The sequence below is a fragment of the Balaenoptera physalus genome (assembly GCF_965194825.1).
Source record: "Balaenoptera physalus genome assembly, chromosome: 2".
In the NCBI taxonomy this organism is placed as follows: Eukaryota; Metazoa; Chordata; class Mammalia; order Artiodactyla; family Balaenopteridae; genus Balaenoptera; species Balaenoptera physalus.
The window spans coordinates 50507235-50519945 of NC_138883.1; the positions used below are offsets into that span (position 1 = coordinate 50507235).

Sequence of the window (12711 nt, forward strand, 5' to 3'; positions counted from 1 at the left end):
GATGCTGCAACACAGTTCTCTATCAAGCATTAACATTTGGTTCAAAGTATTATCATAGTGGTCTCAATAATCTAGTTACTGGTCCTAACCAGCTAAGCAAGTAATCTTGTTAGGATCTGGATATCACCAGTGAGCACACTGCTTACCCTTGAAGGAAAATAAGTTTACATTCATTGTCATCTGTAGGTTCTTCCTCTGCATCCTACTTCCCCTTTTGTCATTCCTCAAGTCTACACATCATTCATTCACCACATTTCTTTCCTCAAAGGAGATAGTGTATTATTGAACCAACAGGATATCTGACTATTAGCATGAGTTAATCAAACAGAATACCTTTTTCATAAAACATCTTTTCCAGTGTTCTAATTAATGGAGATATGGATCACTCATCTATTAAAAAAAAAAACTTATATCTTCAGCTTAATCAATTGCTGTAATGTGGAAACACGAATTTTTTTTTCCAACTAGGTAAAAGGTGCATGTAATTTGAACTGTTAAATGCTTTATAAATGAATAAAGTAAACATTCTAGTAATTTAAAAACTACTGGTCTTAGACACTTGAAACATGGTAAAAGTATATATTCCAGTTTTGCCCAAAAGTCACTTAAAATATCTACAAATATTTCATCTGTGTGTGGCATACACCATTATTGCTCCATTTTCTGGAAAAGTTTATTTTTAAAGTTAAAAAAGAGGGAAAACACAGCAAAGTTGCTAACTTCGCAGTGAAAAAAAAAAATCTGTGTCCTTGACAGGTTACATTTTCATAGTTTTATGCAGTGTAAGTTAGCTATGTAACGGGGAACTTGAGTTTTATCCTTACTCATGCATGATGTACGTTTCAGAACTTAAGAGCTGAAATTTCAAAGAACTTCTTACATTACCTGTTTAACACAGTGATGTGCAACTGGAACATATTACAATGATATTACTCATTATTTGCCACTGTGGGCTGTTTACTATACTGGTCTTAGATATAAAAGGTCACATTTGAATTTACTAAGTTAAAGTCAGAACTCATAAGGGAGGGGAAAAAGGCCTTAAATATAAAAGACAAACGGCAGTTTGATTAAGCAATAATTTTCAGTTTACTAGATGAAACAGACTTGCAACACAGTCTGCATGAATGCAAAATAAGCCATCTACAGCAAGCGATAAGGAAACTGGGCAAAAAGAAAAAAAGCATACATTGGAAAAGAAGATTCTCTCGAAATAAAAAAATCAAACCATTATTATAAAGGAATTTACCAAGAACCGCTATATTTCCCCCATCCCATTTGCTGGAAGTCAACAAGAGCATCTAGCACTTTGTGTTCATGTCAAAAAAGTCAGATCAGAGCATCCTAACGCAAAGCAAAGGAAAAAAAAGAGAAGAAACAAAAAAGAAAAGCCCTAACCCCCTCCCCCAAACCGCAGAACTGTAACTCCAGAGTTCAAATTCAAAGAAGAGAAAGTGGCAATTGAAAGAGGTGATGGTGGCGATAATCCTATGAATGGGTTTTTGATTTCTCTCCTTCCGGGGGATGGGCGGAGAAGGCTCATTAGGATTTGTAGTTAGAGGTTAACCATGTGAGCCCCTCATAGAGTCCGTCCCCCGAGGTGGCACAGGAGGGCTGCACATACCAGTTCCTGTCCCGAATCCGGGTCAGGCCCAGTTTCTCCTGGATCTCGTGGGGTTTCATGGCATCGGGCAGGTCCTGCTTGTTGGCGAAGATGAGGATTATGGCGTCCCTCATCTCCCGGTCATTGATAATGCGGTGCAGCTCCTGGCGGGCCTCGTCGATGCGGTCGCGGTCGGCGCAGTCCACTACGAAGATCAGACCCTGGGTCCCGGTGTAGTAATGCCGCCAGAGCGGCCGGATCTTGTCCTGGCCGCCCACATCCCACACGTTGAACTTGACGTTTTTGTAAGTCACGGTCTCCACGTTGAAACCCACGGTGGGGATGGTGGTCACCGACTGGCCCAGCTTCAACTTGTACAGGATGGTTGTCTTGCCGGCTGCGTCCAGGCCCAACATGAGGATCCGCATTTCCTTGTTCCCGAAGATCTTAGATAGCACCTTCCCCATCGCGTCGGAGGAGCCGGGGCCGGGGGCATTCAGGTGTCCCGGGTCCCCTCCGCCAACAACGCCGCCGCCGCCGCCGCGAAACCGAAACGGAGCCTCCCAGTCGCGAGGGCGCCCGTGCGGCCTGCGTGGGAGTCGCCTCCTCGGGGTAAAGGCCCGGACCCGTCGCTCACTCGGGCATCACCCACCGCACAACTTGATTCCTCCAGTCGCCGCGGCCGCCGGGGCGCTGAGTCTGCGCCGGGAGAGCCGCCGCCCTGCTGAGGCGCGGCCCGGCCCGGAACTGCCCTTCCCCCCGCAGGCGCCGCGCGAGCACCGCCGCGGTTCCCGCTCCTCCGCCTTCTCCTCGCTCCGCCGCGGGAGACTGCGGCCCTTCGGCCCGGCTCCCGGTCCGCGAGCACCACGCTCACCACCGACCCAGGCCACCCGAGAGGCAGCACGGCTCCGGCGCCCCGTCAGGTCATTGATCCTCGCGGGAACTCGGTGCGCTGCCTGCAGACACAGAGAGAGGGAAAAGGGAGTTACTGCTAGAGCCCCAGAGAAGAGCGGAGACCGAGGGGGCCCGCCTTGCCAGCTCAGCCCAGGAGGTTACCTCCAGCCGCCGCCCCGCGCGCGGGCTCCCTCCGGCCTCCACCGCCTCCTCCCAGCTCTGCTGCCGCCGCCGCCGCCGCCGGAAAAGGCGCCGAGGAAACCGCCTCACTTCCCCTCCCGACCACGCAGGCGCAGCAGAAGCCGCCCGTTCGGCCAAGAGCGACCTCTGTAAAGAGAGCGGCCCGCGCGCTAAGCGTCGGGGCGCCACGCGCGGGGGGGCGGGGCTACGGCGGCTCAGAGGGCTCGCAGGTGCGGCTAGCCCCCACCCCCGCGAATCTCGGACTCTCACGCGCGGCCACCTGTCGCTGCTCTAGCGTCTCGTCCACTCTCTGCATTCCTCTTCCGCACTCTCTCCTCCTCCGCCCCCATTCAAACCAGAGGAGCTGATCCACTGCGGAGCTCCACGGTGTGGGGCCCGCGGACCGCCCGTTCCCCTGACGAACGCCTCCCCTGTGCTGCTTCCAGGCCTGTTCTCGGATCCCGGTGCCCGCCAGATGCTCCGCGAGTTCCCTCCAGCCCGCCCCAGCCTTCGTGTGCCCTCAGTCTCCCAGGGAAGCCCTAGCCGCTGTTTTTACCTTTCCCCCAGCCTTCTTTGGCTTCCTTTATCCCTCGTGCTCTGTGCGTTTCCTGAAAGACACGTGGGAGGCTAGTGGTTCGCGTGGAATCTGCCAGTCAGTGCGGCGCTTTTACTGGGCTTGGGTTTGCTCTGAAGCTCGTCTTTTGGACATTGGAGCCCTATCTTACACATCTCGTCAGGACCAGTCCACGTTTCTTAAAAATTACAGTATTGGGCTTCCCTGGTGGCGCAGTGGTTGAGGATCTGCCTGCCAGTGCAGGGGACACGGGTTCGAGCCCTGGTCTGGGAGGATCCCACGTGCCGCGGAGCGACTGGGCCCGTGAGCCACAACTACTGAGCCTGCGCGTCTGGAGCCTGTGCTCCGCAACGGGAGAGGCCACGATAGTGAGAGGCCCGCGCACCGCGATGAAGAGTGGCCCCCGCTTGCCGCAACTGGAGAAAGCCCTCGCGCAGAGGCGAAGACCCAACACAGCCCCCCCAAAAAAAAAAAAAAAATTACAGTATTACCAAAAGTTCCCGTGCCTTGCCGCTTTTTCAACTTTTTAGAAGGTGGTCATTTTTAATATTTAAATATCATCTCCTTTTAGTATGATTAGTAGTAGCTTCTCACCCAGCCACTCATTCTTAACTTTAAGGAGCCTCGACGATATAATTTTAGCGTAGGATTTGGAATCAGAAAGACTACTTCTGTCGCCTGGATTTGGACATTTAACCTTACTGAGTTACCTCCTGTGTAAACTGAGTGTAACACTGACCTTTTGTCCGCAAACCCCATTTGAGGGTTAAATAATGTTTCTAGAAAACTTCAACCTTTTTGTATCGAATCGTTAGTGGTAAAGTTAGACTTAAAGTTCAAAAAAGGTAAAAGCTTGAAATGTAAATAAACCAAAGGGAGGAAAAACAGGAAAATAGTGTGTGTGTTTTTTTTTTTAAGAAGATGCTGTAGTAACATAAGGTAACATACTTTTTATGTCACAATTTAAGAAAGTTTGATAATGGTAGATTGGTTAAATGATAAGCTTACAAACTTCAGCCTGAAGTAAATTTACTTAAGTTATTAGTATTCTGGCAATGATTTAATTTACTTACCATCTGCCTTAATATGTAAGCCCTGTCTTAAAACTGAAAGAAGGATTTGGAGTCAGAAGATTGGGGTTCAGAGTGTTACCCCTCCGTTTTATAGCTGTGAATCCTTTCCTTTCAGTCTTTGTAAACTTCATTTTTTTATCTGTTGAACGAGATGAAGAATATCATCTCGAATGAAAATAGTCACTGTTTATTGATTGTTATCATAAACACTGTACTAAATTACTTTAAATATTTTACTTTAATCTGCACAGCAACCATGTGAGGTAGCTTTGAGTATTAGTGGAAACTGAGGGTCAAAGAGGTTGAATAATTTTTTGAAAGTCACAGAGTTGAGATTAAATGGTGAATCTACAGCTCATCCTCTTAACCCCCAAATTATGCTCTCTCCCTGAGTACTTCACACAGTTGTTCGGAAGCTCGATTATGGTACCGTTGACTCTTGAACAACACGGGTTTGAACTGCACAGATCCACTTGTACTTGGCTTTTTTTCAATAAATATGTACTACGTTGTTACACAGTCCGGGTTGGTTGAATCCACGGATGTGGAACCTGGCATGTGGGGGACCAACTAAGAAGTTATCCTCAGAATTTGGACTACACTGAGGTGAGCCCCCCAACTCCCCTATTGTTCAAGGGTCCCTGTATTTCTTAAAATGCTTTATAACTATAAATAAAGTGCTATAGGGCTTCCCTGGTGGCGCAGTGGTTGAGAATCTGCCTGCCAATGCAGGGGACACGGGTTCGAGCCCTGGTTTGGGAAGATCCCACGTGCCGCGGGGCAACTAGGCCCGTGAGCCACAATTACTGAGCCTGCGCGTCTGGAGCCTGTGCTCCGCAACAAGAGAGGCCGCGACAGTGAGAGGCCCTTGCACCGCGAGGAAGAGTGGCCCCCACTTGCCGCAACTAGAGAAAGCCTTCACACAGAAATGAAGACCCAACACAGCCATAAATTAAATAAATAAATAAATAAACCCAAAAGTTTAAAAAAAAAATCACATATTAAAAAAAAAGATTATATTAATAAATAAATAAATAAAGTGCTATAGTAATTATTATTATATTTGAGGAAGGAATTTTTTTATATGTGGCAGTGAGTACTGTATTTTGCTTCATTCCAACATAATAGTTTTCTCAGAGCAGATTCCAATTTTTCCAACTAGATGGAAGATTGATCTGCTGGACTTGGATTTATTTTCCAGTGAAAGGTGTGATATAATTAAAAATGGAAGCAACTTGAAGCACTAGCATCTACCTGGCACTGACACTGTGCTAGGGCTAAAAAAGTTCATTTTTGAAAGCCAACTTCCATTCATCTTCTACCAGAATACATGGAGGCAGAGACTTTGCCTTGTCCACATAATGTCCTCAGTGACAGCATGCAGGTATCAGGAATTCAGTCGTTATTTGAATGAATGATTACCTTTTATACCACAGATGAGACAAAACAAAAAAGGAAAGGCACATACTATTTTATCTGCAGTTTGCAGTAATAGGTTAATCAAGATTTTCATACAGTGGCATATCTTATAGTGGCTCTTCATACAATAAATTATACAATAGATTATTTTTAAGTAATGATCATAAAACAAATAATAATGGCCAGAATATAAATACAGTGAAAAATTTTAACTTTGTATGTATACAAAATTTTTTAAACAGTGCATTTCAATAAAACCAAACTATCTGCAAAAAGTAACAATTTAGGGGACTACTAAATCATACCACTGATGAAATATTTTGTTTTCTTGACACTTTCTTGAAACAATTAACAATTCAAAAAGTAAATTTCAATTCTAAAAATATTAGTCATTCAGTGAAATTTTACAAATAAACTAAAATTTACATTTATGAAACAAAGTATTAGATTTCTCAGTTTGCATTCTGTTTCACTGTTTTAAATTATAGACACAGATGAAACTCCAAAGACTAACTGCTGTAGAAAAATGGATCTCTGCTTTTTAACTCAAAGCCTGCAAATAAAGAGATTTCTCCAGCTTGCTTTCAAACCAGGCTTCTCTTTTAGAAAACACCATTTCATAATTTCTAATCTGTTCAACAGCCACATATGTTTATTATAATCCTGACTAAAACACCATCTTTTAAGAATAATATTTACTTTCATAAAATGACTTAGCTTTCCACTTTAAGAATAAATAAATGTCTTCCTTAACAATAGCACCCCATGCTATTTACCCCTATTTCTGAATTCCTATAGCTTTTAAAAAATCACTCACTCTGTATGACTCTGTCATATATTTCTTTCTATCCCATGCAGGGCCAGGGAAATTCTGACCACACAGTGAGGGTGGGAACCAAAATGATAGTTCACTCCCTCTTCCTCTCCCTGTGTCACTGAGGAACCACTTTCTAGTTCTTCCTCTTTAACCATAAAAAAAACTGATATCCCAATCAAAACCTTGATAATTACTTTAGCTATGCCTGAGTATGAAGACTTCATCTCATTTTCAGCAATATTAAAAGTGGAAAAGATAGAACTAAAAGAAAAGTTTGAATTACAGTTGATATTTTAGCAAATTGTTTAATAGTTATGGCTTCAGACCATAAAAATAAACACTGGGGCAACATAGTCTAGTGGCACAAGTGAATAGAAAAAGCTAAATTACATCCTTAACTTACTCCCAATACTTCTTTACTTAGGTTTAACTTGGGTAATTTGTTCATCCTCATTGATCATCAATTTCTCTGTTCCTGCAATAGAGAAATCTCTCTTAATTGATTAGGGCAGTATATGTTATTCTCCTTTTCAGTTGAAGGAGCCGAGGCACTTAGAGAGTAAGCAACTTTTTTAAGATCTATAAATGGTACAGAGGAGATTTGAATTAACACTTTTTTGATCCAAGTCTGGTGTTGTTTTCGCTATTGTGTGAACTCTGGAAGCTGGACTAGATCAATGGTTTTCAGCTCTGGCTGCACATTAAAATCATCTGGGGCATTTTTAGACTATAAATTCTTGAGCCCACCCCGGGTTAATTAAGTCAAAATATCTGTGATAGAGGTTCTACCCACCAGTATTTTTTTAAGGCTCCCTGAGTGATTCTAATGTGTAGCTAAGATTGAGAAGCACTGAACTAATCGCTAACTTCCCTTCACATCAAAAATTCTATGAATTCTGAACTTTACTTATTTTCTTATTCCTCATCCCCAAGATGTATACCCATACACACAAATTTTTGCATAGTGTAGTGCAAAAACTTTAATCACAATAATCCATTATAAGTTACCAAGGCATTAGACCTGTCAGACAGAGGCATAACTATTTCTAAATTCTTGCAAAGAAAAGTGTTCTGAAAATATACTATAATTATAGCTAAATTTATTGAATTATTAATAGAGCCCTATCAACTAGCCAACACCATTAAATGAAGAGAAAGTAAGACAGGACACTTGGCAACCATAGGATGATCAAAGCCATAAGCTCTAGACTAAAACTTGTCTGTGGATAATTCCCATTTGGCTGCCCAGTATTCAAACACCTCTCCTATTTGACTGAATCACAATTTAGGTAGAAGGAAAGATGAAGGGGGCCAAATAGATATTCCTTTTCCTATTTCCCTGGTAGCTAGGGTTTGGGTAAGTGAACTGGGCTCAACCAATTAACTAATCAATGTCCTAGTCGAGGCTTTGAATTTTGAGAGATTCAAAATTCCACAGTTGCTGGGACAAGTGTCCAGAGTGACTGAGTCCAGCAGCTTGGTGGCAGATATCCAATGGCAGAAGTGCCAATGGCAACAAGTGTCACAGTGAAAGCACCAGCAGGACATGTCTAAAGCCATCAATTCTATGACATAGTCCTAGCAGTGTCTTTTCTACCCTATCTCTACAGCCTTCCTGACAATTCTGTGGGCCCTCTTGATACATTTCCAATAAAATTATTTTCTGCTCAAGTTAATCAGGGTCGGTTTTTCTTGACTGTGAATAAGAACCCTGAATAATACACATTTTAATTTAAAGAATTCAAAATAAAATCTTTTACCAACATTGTACGAATTGAACATCTGATTGTGTTAGTAATTTTCCCATTAGATGGTCATTTGAAAATAGTCATACATGTAAAATTATAGAATCATCATTATTTCTAATCTGTTAAAATTATGTTCCTTCTCATGGAAGTTTATGAATGTGTTGTTTTCAAATCGACCATTTGAATCACTAAAATTGTTGGAGTGAGAAACATTTCATATCCTGGAACTATTCATAACATCCCCTTTTGAGAAGCATATAATCTCAGAAATTTAATTTTCAATATCAGAAGAGTGTTTTTAAGCTAAAGCAGGATACTTTGGCCTAAACTGACAGATAGTTAGTTTACAATATTGATTCTCTGAAAAAGACTTTTATTTAGAACAGAGAGGCTAAATCGTTCAGACTGCTTAATTGACTGAATACTCCAAACCTTGTAATTAAGTAATAAAACAACAGTGCGTGTGGTGTGTGCAGTAACAGTTGTTGGGCCCTGTGCTATCAGTTATGCAGCTATGTTGTTATTGTACAATAACATACTGTATAGCAGTGTATTGGTGCACAGCGTGCCCTTGAGGAAGACATTCAGGGGACGCCAAAGATCTGAGGGCTAAAATCCTTGTCCTGTCTTTATAGTCATTCCAGCTTTAAATTTCCTAATTTATAGGTTTTGTCTTTTGCTTTGTCTTGTTTTGTTTCTGGTTTTGTTTTCCCTTATTGTTAGAGATACAGGAAGAAAACGGCATATAAGCAAAACAGTGACCCCTAATTGGTGAATGCGTCACAATGGTACTAAACAAGTAGATTTACTAATTTAAGGCATCATGCAGTTTTAGCTCTGTGTATTACTCCTTGCCTCTAGCATGGGATTTTGCATTTGATCTGCCTTAGTTTCTGACTTGCTGGTTGGAGATTCAGCTTCTCAAGGAGATGCTCCACATGATTAGGTTGGTGGTAAAAGAAAAGTGGACTTTCCATGTTACCGAATCCAGAGAAAAGAATCAGTATTTCAAATCTCAAGAAACAGTTGGTTAGTCAGTAAATTTACAACTGTTTATAGATTAGAAACCAAATAATTAAATGGTTTTAAATGCCACATAGTGCTGTTTCAAAGAGAATAAATGAATGAATGAAAAAGTGAGTAGGAAAGAAGAAGAAAGGAAGGAAGATAGAAAGAAAAAAGGAAGGGAGATAGGGAGGAAGGAAGGAAAAAAGAAAAGGATTGTATTGAAAAGCAGAGCTTGGCAATGTTGTAAACTGATACCCTAACCTAATCCAAAACCCAGTTTTGGGTTGAAAGGAAGAATTCCTTAGAAAAGCATAACCAGGTAGATTTATATGAGATATCCTCCTCCAAAACCTTTTCTTTTTTTAATATTGCTTTATGTGCACCAAGAATAAACAGTGGAACAGTTTTTGCTATTCAGTACCTTTGGACCATCAGTATATTCTTGTCTGTAGTTGCTCCTACTCTAATATACAGTTCTGAACACAATGACCAAGATTTATGAGTGTGGAAATGGTTGTAAAATCCTAGGTAAATGTTACACTATAACCAGTTTAACAATGGCTTAGCTGGGCAAAATTTATGAGTTTGTTTCCATTTCAAGCAAGAAAGATTTATATTCCAAAAGGCTTAGAAAGACACCTCCTGGATTATATGTCCACAAATAATAGTTAAATAACGTTAAGTCTGCTGAGCTAAAGACTGGCTTCAGGGGTAACATGACAATTTAATAAACCAGGGTCAATGGTGCTGTGACTCTCTCTGGTGAACTAGGGCGACATTTCCTATGCTGTCTTCACCATGGGAAAACCTGCTACCCTGTGTGCTGACTTCCCAAATTGACTAGATTGTTGCTGGAAAAGGAAAGTTCTAGAGCCTTTGAAGCAGTTTCTGATGTTCGACTTTATTTCCAAATGTAAAAATGGGTCTTTCTGCTGCTTATTATATCTTTCAAACGTTATAATAAACGTAAGTCATGAATTCAACTTACATTCACAGTAGTAATGTTGGTTATATAAGGTTAACCTGGGACTTTATAACAATTTCCATATAGATACATTGTTAACCACATGTCAAAGATTCTAGGAATAGAACAAGATACCCAGTTTATTGGTCACTTTTAGGCTGTCTTTGGAAATGGCCATCCCCATCCACAAGAGCACGGGAGTAGACTCCTGTCAGTCCTACTGGTTTTTCCATGTGACCCTTCCACGCATACATCTCTGGCCATACCAGCTGGACCACAGATAGACTCATTATCCTAATTTGCTAATCAGATTCTTATTCCTAAGAATTTAAAATCAGATCGGAAGGAAGACCATATCAGTATGTCTCTTCCCAGTGGGTCCATATCCTCCTAACTAGGGACTGTGTCACAGCCATATTCTGCTTTTGAGTACTGCGTGGCAGACAGAGTTAGTCTTTGGGGAGAAAGAAAAAGCAGATGTTCAGAGAGAAGTAGAGACAAAACAGATTATTCCTCGGGCTCCACTGCACCGTTCCAGGCCCTTCCTGGAGTCTGTCTCCATACCAACCCTTGAGTTTCATGAAGTACCTGTATCTTTATATAAAATTACCTTTCTTTTTGCTAAAGCAAGCTCCAGTAGGCTTCTGTTACTTACAAATACAAGTTATAGCTTTACAAAACATATCAATGTAGTGTGTAAGCAAAACAAAATTTTAACAATCAAATAACATAAATATATCAAAGTCACAGACTTTAATGCTTCATGGAGAATTATATCTGATATAATAATACCTAATATAAAATAATTATATACTACCATCACTATTACATAATAAAACCAACATTAGAATTAGAGTAGGTAGGAGTGGACTATTGATAAATCTAATTAATTTATGAAAAGCTCTAAACTGTTCTGTGACCTGGTCTTTTGACCTATTCCTGAATTCCTTTATAGAGATCTTAGAATAATTTAATGCATTCCCTTATGCTATAGCAATAATTCTCTTAATGTGGGAGGAAAAGAGACATCACAGAATTGCTGGAGAACTTTTCAATCAATATCATTTGCCCTGAATAGAAGGTAATCATAAAAATTAATAAAATCTGGGGGAGTTCCCTGGTGGTCCAGTGGTTAGGACTTGGTGCTTTCACTGCTGTGGCCCAGGTTCAATCCCTGGTCGGGGAACTAAGATCCCACAAGCCATGTGGTACAGCCAAAAAAAAAAACCAAAAAAATTTAATACAGTCTGCTTCCAGGAAGACGGAGTAGACATACTTTTTCCAATTCCTCCTTCTAAGTACAACTAAAAATCCTGGACATTACATATAAAACAAGCATAAGAAGACTCTGAAAATGGAGAGAAGAAGGCAGACTGACTAGAGACCTAGAGGCCCAAGGAATGACATGGTGGTGAGTTCTCTGGGTTTTCTTTTTGCCATATCTATCCCAGATTTAGAGCTTAAGAAGCTGGAAACCTGGAAATGCCAAAAAGCCTCAAGGAAAGCTTGCTCTCCTTAAAAAAAGGATTAGGAAAGGGGCAACCTAGCAAGACAGAAAACCTTTAGAAAATAGCCACTTTACTCCAGCTAAAACCCAAAGAAAAATACTGTAGCCCCACCTTCACCCATGGTAGCCAGGGCCAGGTGAGCAGCCTAGACTTTCAACCTTGCCAGGCTCTTAACGAGGTGTCCCAATCTCCTGCCTCCCCACTAGGCAGAGTAGGGAACGGGGCCTTTCATCCCCATCAGGAGGTGATGAGCCCCACCCAAGCCCTTGTTGTCATTGGAGACCACATGGGAAGCCTGGACTTCCGCCTCCACTAGGCAGTAAGGAGGTATGCCTTCTCCTTTCTGCTGGGGTGGTATCAGAGGGGGCCTACTGGAGAGTCAGGATCTTCACCATATGGAGGCCAGCACCCTCTTCCACCATTACTAGCTTCATCCCCAACGCTGCTCACCCCTCGTGGTGTGGTATCAGTGAAAACCATGTGGGAAGCAGTAATGAGGCACTTCTACCCCTTCCAGCAGGGAGGTATCACTGGAGGCTTAGTGGGAAGCCAGTAATCCCCACCACACACCCAGCAGTAACAAGGAGCCATCCCCCTAGGCTGTCAACAGAGGCCTAATGAGGAACCTGGACTTCTGTTCCCACCTGGCAGTAATGAGGTGGTGCTCCACTTTCCTGTTGGAGAGGTGCTAGAAGAAGCCAGCTAAAACAGAAGGGTAAATAAGATCCAAAGTCTTATAATGCTCAAAATATTCAGATCTCAACCAAAAATTACAGATTATTCTCCAAAAAATCATCAAATTCTCAAACGAAGATCTCAGACTGAATGAAAAAAGGGAATCAATAAATGCCAACACCACTATGACAAAGATATTAGAATTATCTGACAAAGATTTTACAGCAGCCATCATAAAAATGCTTCGA

At 41.9% G+C, this 12711-nt stretch overlaps 1 protein-coding gene and 1 pseudogene across 2 annotated transcripts in view; both read right to left on the reverse strand.

Moving 5' to 3' along the window:
• The window catches only part of LOC309656085 (cathepsin Z pseudogene), an 82835-nt pseudogene extending 82444 nt beyond the window's left edge, over window positions 1–391 (reverse strand). The window contains exon 1 of the transcript XR_014268829.1: window positions 334–391. The product of XR_014268829.1 is annotated as a cathepsin Z pseudogene (transcript). The remainder of the gene's footprint in view (window positions 1–333) is intronic.
• A 674-nt stretch (window positions 392–1065) lies between these two features.
• On the reverse strand, window positions 1066–2812 carry ARF6 (ARF GTPase 6). Its single transcript, XM_082452295.1, has 2 exons — window positions 2660–2812; window positions 1066–2559 (listed from the first exon to the last, which is right to left on the reverse strand). Exon 2 carries the CDS (start codon window positions 2068–2070, stop codon window positions 1543–1545), a length of 528 nt encoding a protein of 175 aa, XP_082308421.1. The 5' UTR covers window positions 2071–2559; window positions 2660–2812; the 3' UTR covers window positions 1066–1542.
• Between the last annotated feature and the right edge of the window lie 9899 nt (window positions 2813–12711).

What these genes read in the sequence shown, in the direction of transcription:
- ARF6 (XM_082452295.1), bottom strand. Translation starts at nt 2,070, where the DNA reads ATGGGGAAGGTGCTATCTAAGATCTTCGGGAACAAGGAAATGCGGATC.